Below are 10872 nucleotides of genomic sequence, written 5' to 3'. Positions count from 1 at the left end.
CTTCCTCTTTCAGCCTTTTGATTTCCCTGGAGTCTTCTTGTTTCCTCTCTCTTCTCTTCCTCACTTGATCTTCCCTACCATCATAGCCCGATTCATTCCACTGGCCTGGTTCAGCCTGGATGACTTTTCTCTCCCTTGTGTTTATAATTAAACTTTCCCCTTACCAATTACCTTGAAGCAGTCATGTCTTCATTTTCATTCACCAATGGATAGATCTATGGACATATGATCATTCATTTTGGATAGCCAAGATTTGACAGAGCAGCCCAGGTTGATCTTGAACACTTAATCCTCCTGGGTATCTAGGATTTCAGATGTGTAGCAACATACTTGGGTTCTAACCAGGCCTTAATTAACTTTCTCTATTTATTTTACATATGCTCATGATTGAACCCCGGGGCCTTTGCACATGCTAAGCAAATTCTTGTCCATTGAGTTACATGTCTATTCAGCCTTTAGTTTAACATTTTGAACTAGCCAAAAAATTCCAGGGGCCTTAAAGTGAACTCAGCCAGTCCTTCAGAAAAATGTTTTCAGTCCTTAATTCCTCCGTTCAGGGAGGGTATATTTCGGTACATCATCTATTTCCATAAGCTGGGCACAGCCATGCTCTGATGGCTCTTAGAACCTAGGCAGGAATAGAACCAACCATATGAGTACATCTTTAAGTAGTCACACATTGGTACACATATGTATAGCATTCACACAGAACGATGGACAGGCATGGAGATCACCCTGTTAAGTGACATTTGTCAGATTCAGGACAAACCACAGTTTTCTTATATGCAAAATCTAGATTTGAATTAATATGTGCAAATACATTCATATGGAGGACATCAGATCTTAGAAAGTGGACTATGAGTCAGGAGGAAGGGATCAAACGGGGAAGGGGGAACAGACAAGGCAGGGGATGTAGGCAGAAGAGGGTCTCTCTGGGCACAAGAGGGTGCCAGCAAGATGGGAAAAATGCAGGTCAAGGGAAGGTCAAAAAAGAAAAAAGGGTTAGGCACATGTGGTCACTTGTGCCTGTAAGTCCTGCACTTAGGGGCCTGAGGCAGGACGATTGCCTCCAGTTTAAGGCTAGCTTGGGCTAGACTGAGATTCTGTCTCAAAAAAAAAAAAAAAAAAAAAAAACCAACAACAACAAACAAACCATACAACAACAAAAAGAGAAACAACAAGCAAGCAAACAAAACCCCCAGAGTGTAATGATTTATAGGTATATAAGGGCTGGAGTGACACCCAATTCTTGGTGAGCTAAGCAAAAAACTTGATAAAAAAATATTTTAATCACATTTACCAGAAGGCAGAGCTAGCAAAGTGATGGCTGCGTCTGTGGAATTTGGAAAAATTAGGGGAAAATGTGGCCAGAGGAATAAATGTTGGACAGAAGGTAAACCTTAGAAAGAAGAGGCAGAAGACGAGGCCACATTGAAGGGAAAGGGAGAATAGGTAGAGTCGGAATAATCTCTTGTGTATTCTGTGGAAGTATCACCTGTCAATAAATACCTGATGGCAAATAAGTTAAGGCAGGATTTGAAGGAAGGAAATCTGTCAGAGAAAGAAGAGAGGAACTCTGGGAAATAATTAGGCAAGGAAAGATTTGCTACGACCAAGTCTGGGTGGAAGTCAAAGGTATGACACTGAGGAGAGGTAAGCAGGCATGCAACAGTACAGAATGGTATAAATGGGTTCAGTAAGTTACAATCTATGTAAGAATTCTAGCTCAAAGTTTAGGCATAAATTCATAAGTAACAAGTCAAGGAGTATTTATTATTCAGGAACTAGAGCTCAGGTGAAAAAAACCTACAGTTTCAAGTTGGGTCACAGCCCCCATCAGACCACGACCTCACAGGTGGGAAGGACATGTTTGCTCCTTCAGTATCCTTAGATCCTGATCTTGCTGCTCAAACCCCTGCTCCACCTGGCTCAATAGAGAGTCCAGGTAATGTGTATCAACCAATTGTTTAATAGATGAAGAAGCTGAGAATGAGGGGGTGATTTCTCCAAAGTCATAGAATCACAGGATGGGAACTCTGAAGTCACTATTGAGTATTCTTTCTGCTTTATGAAGTACTCTTTCCACTTCACTTCCCATTGTTCTGTTGGAAGTTGTCAACCATGAAGGAAGGAGGGGAGCTGCCTCTAACCAGACAGGAGATTGGGTTATGGCTGTCCAATTTCAAGATAGGGGAGTAAGAAGTAAGAAGTGGCTTTGGAGCCTCTTGAGGAATGTGCCAGGAGGCAGGCGTCTGAGAAATGACTCCTCCAAGGCTGCAGAACAGATCTTGCTATCCGAATCAGAGGGTCTCAGTGGCTCAGTAGAAATTGGCATTTTAGATTCACACTTGCAGGTGTGGCAGCTGAGAGCAGAGCCATCTCTTCTCTAGCTTGCTTTGTCCAATGTCCTTGTCTTCAAGGCAAGACGTCCACATACTCCTCATCAGCATTCTCTGGGGAAAGCAAAGGACAGGCATGACATTTCAGACCACGAAGTCCCATCAGGAGCCCCACTGGAGGGAAAGAAGACCAGGCACAAAGTAGTGTCCATGCCACATCACGGAGACATCTCCAAGGCTGCAGTGCCACTAGGAGGTTTCTTGGCTGAAGAGGGGTTCCGTGACAAGTGGGGCTCCCTTAATGCTTTTGTGTGTAAGTGTGTAGGCATGTGTGTGCAGGTGCATGTGCGCATGGGTGCCTGTGTGTGTGGAGGCCAGAGGTTAACCTCATTTGTTGTTCTTCAGGTTTCATCTACCCTATTTTTTGAAAAAGGGTCTTCCTATCACCTTGAGCTCACCAGGTTTCATGGTCAAGGAACTCCCAACATCTACCTGTTGTTGCCTCTGCAACACTGGGATTATAAAGATATGCCACCATGTCCAGATTTTGAAAACCATCACTTCTGAGGTCAAAGTCAGGTCCTCACACTTGCAGGCAAGCATTATACAAACTGGACTATTCCTCAAGCCCTTTTAATGTTTCCTAATTCTATAAATCTTGTTGGAAAAAGGCAGTGGGGCTATATCTGTGGCTGGGCCTACAGAAAATGATCAGATCGTAATGGCCACACAACCCCCTGAATCAACAGAAAGAAGAGTAGGGGTCAGGCTTTATTTTCATCATTAAAATTCCACATTAATCTTTTTATGGACATGAGACACTTACCCTGGCAGCCTAAGGAGTGGCTTTGCTCAGACAGAAGACAGTGGATGTGGATGCTTTCAGGCTCCCTGAGAACTCAGGGCCCTCATCTTTCTCCCTGGTTTGCAGATCTGCTGTCAGCACATATGCTGCCGACAGGCAACTGTAATTCCTCTCATGCAGAATGAAACCATACACAGAGAAATGGTTCTTGGCATCTACGTTTAACTCAACAGTTACCTCAATGGGCAGATGCTAGATTCTTTCAAAATGCAGTGCAATGGGTAGATGATGAAGCTGAGGGTAAGCTTGTAATATGAACTGAGAGTTCTATGAATATAGACTATCCCCCATAATTCTCAAGAGCTTCATACCTTTAGGGATAGATGTGAAATAATTTGTCCCTGATCACTTTATAAATGAGTGCTTAGCAAAAATGGAGGGAAATGTAACAGGAATAAGCCTTGGTAGGGGATTTGACAAGATTTTCCCAGTGAAAAACCTGTCCACATGTGAGTGTATTCCCAAACTTGAATGGACTACACATGATCACAGAATGATTTCAAAGTCAGCCTTTTTCCCAGGACCTTCCCCTTCTAATTTCTGAATATAGGATTACAGGCTCTTCTAACCCTGTGTCAGGGCTCTTACCATAAACATTCAGCTGTAACTCCATTCTTCTCCCTCTTTGGCATAGGTTGTTTCTCATTATTGGGTTTGAAAGGTGAACCACCAATCCTTGATCTGGTTTTCCATATTTGGAGACTAATTCCTGTAGGTTTGGAAAGATCGTTCTTGGACTATGAGCATCAGTCTGCAAAGACATAAGAAGGTCACTCTTACTGAACCACCAAGCAAAGAGTGAACAGGGCTTGACCTAGGCCCCCTGCAAATATGTAGCAGAAGTGCAGCTTGATCTTCATGCAGGTCCCCCAACAACTGAAGCAGAGGCTATCCCTGAATCTGTTGCTTGTCTGCGGATCCACTTCCCCTATCTGGGTCCCCTTCTCTGGTCTCACTGGGAGAGGCTGCACCTTCTTCTGCAGTGACTTGAGGTGCAGAGGTGGAGGTAGGGCAGGACCCCTCAGTGGAGAAGGGGAGGGGAGTATTGGGAAAGTTCTGTGTGAAGGGGTACTGGAAGGAGGGGGGACTGATATTGGGATGCAAAGTGAATAAATTAATTTTTTAAAAAAGAAGAAGGCCACTTTTCATAGTGCAACCCTGGGTAAAAATGTAACACTTCTTGCAACACTGGGATTTAAGGCTTGCTTCTGAGAATCCACAAGCAGAAAGTAAAATGCCAGCAACTGGGGCAGAGTGCTCTCACTGACTGCAGTTAATTGAGGTTCCTCATTTCGAAGAGGAACCTCTCATCCTTGCTACTCTGTATATAGGGGACTTCTATTTAAGAGGTCCTCTGTATTGAGCAAACCCCATCATTGGTAATTTGTCTGGTGTGGTTCTTATCCACTGTAAAAGGTCCCGAAGACTTATATCGGTCTCTGCCATGTTGCTAACCTTTGCTGAGTTAGGGGACTCCTGATAGAAAATGCAAATTATGAAACTGACCTATAAGATAAGATGCATGTGGACTCTCCATAGAGTACAGTTAAGAGAACCAAGTCCCAGTTTATTTATATTGAGAATATGATGTCAACCATGACTGGGTGTAACCACAGACTATTTTTCTTGTTAACAGCTAGAAGTAAAATAGAAGTAAAATCCTCTTTTTCTGTTAGGATCCTACAGAAGGAATTTAGAAACATAAAGGATTCCTTCGCCTGCTTTCTTGTGACTTGTTTGTTTGTTTCTTTTATTATTGCTATGTTGGTTCTAGAGCATTGGCCAACAGAGATGCTTGGATGGTTGGAAGGAGCTTTTTGGAAGTGCATCCTCAAGTTCTAGAGCAGAGATGCAAGTGCTTCAGTGAGTCTTCCTTTAGTGGGGCCACTTTGGCTCTAGCCACCATCTGCTGCAGTCCCGTGACTGCAAAGCTGCACCTAGTCACATGCCCCTCTGTAGCTATGTGCTATGGAGACAGCTCTCCATTTTGTTCATAATAGGGACAAAGCAGATTCTGAGGGAATAGCCAGAAATCCCCAGTGTATACAAGAAAAAGGAAAAATATGTTTCAAAATAGTCTGTTTATAGAAGGCATTTTATCTTGAGGTAATTTCAGAGGCATATAAATTGGAAAAATAGTAAAACTAAAATTTCCATATATATGTGTGTGTGTATATATATATATATATATATATATATGAAATATATTTTCAAATATATATGTGTGTGTATATATATATATGTGAAATATATTTTCAAATATATGTGTGTGTGTGTGTGTATATATATATATATATATATATATATATATATATATATATATTCTGTTTTGAGACAAGATTTCATGTAGCCCAAGCAGGCTTCAAATGCCTTACCTAGCTAAGGATAACTTTGAACCTCTGGTCTTCCTGCTTCTACCTCTTAAGTGCTAGAATCACAGGCATGAGCCACCACAACCACTGTACAGGTGTATATTCAATTTAAAAAATTGTGTTCAGGGCTGACCCTTTGGTATTCAATAACCAGCTTAGTGTGCTTTTTCCTAGGCAAGACCATTCCTCCGACTCCCAGCATCCTTTAGTTGCCTGTAATTCTTTATGTGCGCCCAAGGCCTCTTCAGCTTCCCCTCACCCATGTTGGCATGCCTGTTGGGGTCGTCTTTGTTCAAGTCATGTTCAGGTAGCCATGTTAGTGAAACTTCATGGCTACATGTGACATTACACAGACTAAGTAGGTTATATTTATGTATTTAGGTAGGTGTGTGCATGTGTGTGTGTGTATGTGTGTGTATGTATGTGTGTGTGTAGGTAAACAATAATAATATAAAAAGCAGCCATGAGGCTGGGCAGTGGCGCACACCTTTAATCCCAGCACTTGGAAGGCAGAGGCAGGCAAAAACTCTGAGAGTTTGAGGCTAGCCTGGTCTACAGAGTGACTTCCATTGCAGTAAAGGTTACACAGAGAAACCCTGTCTCAGAAACAAAAACAACAAAACACACTAAAAACAAAAAACAGAAAGGAAGTGTGAATCTTCCCACAGCATATTAAGCAAAAGAAGCCATGAATTAAAGGAGAGAAGAGGGATGAGTTTATAAGTGTGTCTAAAGGGAAGAAAGATAGAGGCAACACTACAACTTATTATATCCTATTGCATAATTATGTATTATAACCTCAAAAATATTCAAGAATATTTGAGGAGTCAAATTGAAGGTGTGGTATTTCTTTAACTAATTATAAGTACTTCAGTAGTCCGAAAGGCAAAGACTTTGTACCACCATATTTCAATGTTTCAAATGAGACTATTAAGTTTTGTAAAGTACTAATTACTAATCTTGTTTGAATTTTAAAATTAATTTAAGTTTTAGCAATGCTTAAGGATGTTCTGCTCAGCAAAAGAAAAAAATAGATGCTTAAGTATCTCAGGGATTGTTGTATGTTCTAATCGTGTTCTGATATCCACAGTAAACAAAAGCATGTTGAAGATCTTTTTCAGGACGTATTTTCAGATCTTATGTTGGTAATTAAGAATTCTATTACATTTGTTATACTTCCTTCTTAAGGCAGATAACTAAATTCAAATGAAGCAAAGACATCTCCCTGTTGAGTTCACAGTAAATCAGAAAAACTAAAGGAGCCCCTACAACGTGCAGCTGTTTAATGTCTCCTTTTCTGTTTTCAGACAGCTTTGGATATGCTTGACTCTTTAACATTTGAGGCTCTTCCCACTTGTCCTTATACTTTCATCCTGGGATATGGCTTAGTTTTCTAATTCAAAAACAGTTTTTGTGGGGTGCCTGGTTCTCCCCCCACCCCAATCCCCAGACAGGGTTTCTCTGTGTAGCCCTGGTTGTCCTGGGACTCAGGCTAGCCTCCAACTCAGAGAACTCTTCCTGCCTCCCAATGGCTGGGATTAAAGTCATGTGCCACACCACCTCACTGTACAACAGTTTTAAATGGAGTTCAGGCCCATGTGTTTTGCCTTACATGTGTGGGCTTGGCTGTCTCTTCGCTTTGGAGGAAAAAGCCAGGGTTATTGAAACGTGAAACATAACTCCAGGACTGTTTCTCTCAGCAGAGACAAAGCCCACTGCTTATCTGACTTGGAATGGCACTCTTGCCTTGATGGTCGTTTTGTATGTAGTCTTACCTCTATCCTGTAATATCCATATTTCTCTCTGAAGATTCGGTAGCTGTAGACAAGCTTTTTAAACCTGTGGGGAAACGGCTCTGTGAATCATAATATTCTTATCTACAAATCCCCATGATGGCTGTCTTCATACTAGAGACACAACGTGGCTTTCAGTTAAATCCCAAGGAGAAACTGGACATTCCTAGATCCTCTTCTCTGAATTAGAAAGACAGAAGGGTTTGGTTTTGAAACACAGAACCTCTTAGAGATGGTGGAGTGTGAACTCTAGCAAAGGAGAAGAGGGGAAAGAATTAAGATCCTTGTTACAACCTGATTTTTGTCAGGAAGTACAACCTCTAAGAGTCTTTCCCTCACCCACTTCTCAAGGCAATATCAAGTGTGGCTCAGGGGTTGTTCTTCTCAATTAGACTAATTCTAATCTGGATTGAGTCGCATCTTTCCCAGGTGTCTCAAACTTCTTCTTTCCCCTGATATAGCTGTCTCTTGTGAGGCTATGCTGGGGCCTAGCAAACACAGAAGTGGATGCTCACAGTCATCTATTGAATGGATCACAGGGCCCCCAATGGAGGATCTAGAGAAAGTACCCAAGGAGCTGAAGGGGTCTGTAACCATATAGGTGGAACAACAATATGAACTAACCAGTACCCCCCAGAGCTCGTGTCTCTAGCTGTATATGTAGCAGAAGATGGCCTAGTCGGCCATCATTGGGAAGAGAGGCCCCTTGTTCTTGCAAACTTTATATGCCCCAGTACAGGGGAATGCCAAGACCAAGAAGTGGGAGTGGGTGAGTAGGGGAGCAGGGTGGGGGGAGGGTATAGGGCACTTCAGGATAGCATTTGAAATGTAAATGAAGAAAATATCTAATAAAAAATTGAAAAATAGCTTCTTTCAGTGTTTACTACTGTAGGAGAAAGTCATTTCACTGTGACACCCTAGAGGAAAAAACAGGGCTATTTCAGAGTCATGTGTTCATCATTACCAAGACAGTATGAAATGCTCTGAATGGTTATAGTCAGAAGCAAAATTCTCCTAGTGACCTTTTCCTGCTCACTTCATATAGTAACTGTTGGGATTCAGACTCAGGAAAATCCAGCTGAGGTGTATATTTAACATATCAAGCAGACCTGGCCTCCAGGTTCTCCCAGCATCCCCCAGTCCCTTTCTAAGAACTTTCCAGCCAAGGGGCTGGGCTTCCCCTCCCCCAGAAGAAGCTCCTTCCCATGTAATGAAGACATTTTGTTCTCCCTCCCTCTCTTCCTCCCTTTCTCCCTCCTTCTCCCTTCTCTATCCTCCCCCTCTTTCTCTCTCCTCCCCCTCCCTCTCTCCTCACCCCTCTTTCTCTCTTTCTCTCTGTCTATCTCTGCACATACATGCTCATTCTCTCTCTCTTTCTCTCTTTTTCTCTTTCTTTTACTTCCCCCTCTCTTCTCTCTCTTTCTTCATGGAAACTTCCCTGACCCTAGTTCCTTGGGACCAGTGGTTTCCCATACTTTCCATACTGAATTCATACTGTAATCAGAGTTAAGGTCAATCTTTCCTCCCAACACTGAAGTCACCATTGCATCAATCTCTACACCTGTGAAGAGGACCCTGAATAAATCTTCCTCCGTGTCTGTAACAGGCATGATAATGGGTTCAGTGTTGCCCTATTTCTTCATCTATAAAATGACAATGGATCCTGCTTGTCTCACGAGAGCACAAAAAGGATAAAAAGAAATGAGGAAATGCAGTTTGGTAAATCCCTTTACCAACCTGAAAGCATATGAAATCTTAGCATTCTAAATACTGCAAGTGAATGCAGCCAACCAACATTTCTTGCAATAGTAAAGCCCCCCCTCCTCCCCCACCCCGGGCCTTCTCCACATCACATAAAGAGGCACGCAGAGAAGATGCTGTTCTGACCGTTCTTTCTCTCCATCACCTTCTCTCCTTCCTTAATTGTCTACCCTCTTCTGTTGTCTCCGACTCTGCTCATGTGGCATGCACAACTGAGAGAGGAAGGCCGGCAGAAGAGCTGGGCAGGGACATCCTTCTGTCCTCTCCTGGCAGTGCCTGGCCCATTACTATTCCAAAGTAGAATGAGATACAACTTCCTGAGCATATGGTTGCCATCAGGGTTCACCTGCATGAAGATGAGGATACTCACGAGACACAGAGGCACAAGGCTCCTGGCACAGACTCGCTGTCTCTTATCAGAAAGTTGCCATCCACCCCTCCCTTGAGGAGCAGAGCTTCACACTCTCGCTTGGTCAGGCAGCCATGGTAATAAGGCAGATCCATGGAGGGTTGTTATGCTTAAACTGTCCTGTCACCCTGAGATCCAGTCCCAGGCCAAGGAGGCGCTGTGAAGAGGGAAGTGAAGAGGAGTAGAAGGTCTGTTCCTCCACTGTGGTCTAAACAAATGAGGTTGCTCTGTAGGGTTCAGACAGTTTTATAAGACACAGGAAATGAGAAGGGAGGGAGATGGAGTGACCACGATACTTCAGCCTAGGGGTGGGTGGCTCAAATATGACTCACACAAGTGGGTGAGTATACCTTCTACTTGAGTCAGTGCTGTTTGTGGCTGCAGCAGCAGCAGCACTAAAATCAAGCTCCCTAGGGACAGGTTACAGCATATCTCGTACAGATTTTCACCCCTTCTGGCTACTGGTGTGCTTCCTAGGGGTCAAACCACTAACCCTGCTGCACTAGGTATCCATTTCTGTTTGGGCTTTTTCTGATCATGCTCTGCATTAATGGCTATTTATTCAAAAGTAAGCTTCCCTAACGAAGGTTGAGAAATGCCCTGCTCTGTGGATAGAATTGTAATAAGTCATTAGGAGTTGGTTTAATACCATGTCCATTTAACAAAGTAATAGTAGCAGGTTCTCCCCTAAGTACAAGGATCTCTCTAGCCATGGGTTCTTGGCTCCAATAATGCTGTCAAAATTGAATCTCTGTTTTGGGTGCATCCATCATAGAAGACTACTTGGATAAGTGTTTAAGCTAATAGAAAGTATTGCCATCCACTGGTGGCGCACGCCTTTATTCACAGCACTCGGGAGGCAGAGGCAGACAGATTTCTGAGTTCCAGGCCACCCTGGTCTACAGAGTGAGTTCCAGGACAGCCAGGGCTACACAGAGAAACCCTGTCTCAAAAAAACCAAAAACGAAAAAGAAAGAGAGAAAGAAAGAAAGAAGGAAGGAAGGAAGGAAGGAAGGAAGGAAGGAAGGAAGGAAGAAAGGAAGGAAGGAAGGAGAGAAGGAAGGAGAGAAGGAAAGAAAGAGTTTGTTAGCTAGCCAGAAAATACACTAGGTGTTTGGGATCCCAGTGTATCCCTGAGCGTTTGGGGTGTGTGTGTGACTTTTTAAAAACAAAACCCCAACAGCCATTCATGATAAGTGAGATGGCTCAGTGGGTAAGAGCACCCGACTGCTCTTCTGAAGGTCCAGAGTTCAAATCCCAGCAACCACATGGTGGCTCACAACCATCCGTAAAGAGATCTGGCGCCCTCTTCTGGAGTGTCTGAAGACAGCTA

At 43.1% G+C, this 10872-nt stretch overlaps 1 protein-coding gene across 1 annotated transcript; it reads right to left on the bottom strand.

Annotated features, from left to right (window-relative positions):
- Positions 1 to 334: 334 nt before the first annotated feature.
- LOC110300975 (SH2 domain-containing protein 1B) lies at positions 335 to 9693 on the bottom strand. The gene is made up of 4 exons (XM_021171185.1): positions 9501 to 9693; positions 7352 to 7415; positions 3793 to 3955; positions 335 to 2453 (listed from the first exon to the last, which is right to left on the bottom strand). The coding sequence occupies exons 1-4, from the start codon at positions 9632 to 9634 to the stop codon at positions 2416 to 2418; spliced, it is 399 nt and encodes a 132-aa protein (XP_021026844.1). The 5' UTR covers positions 9635 to 9693; the 3' UTR covers positions 335 to 2415.
- Positions 9694 to 10872: the final 1179 nt, after the last annotated feature.

Source organism: Mus caroli, chromosome 1 (genome assembly GCF_900094665.2).
Source record: "Mus caroli chromosome 1, CAROLI_EIJ_v1.1, whole genome shotgun sequence".
NCBI lineage: Eukaryota > Metazoa > Chordata > Mammalia > Rodentia > Muridae > Mus > Mus caroli.
This window is presented reverse-complemented; position numbering and strand designations above follow the sequence as displayed.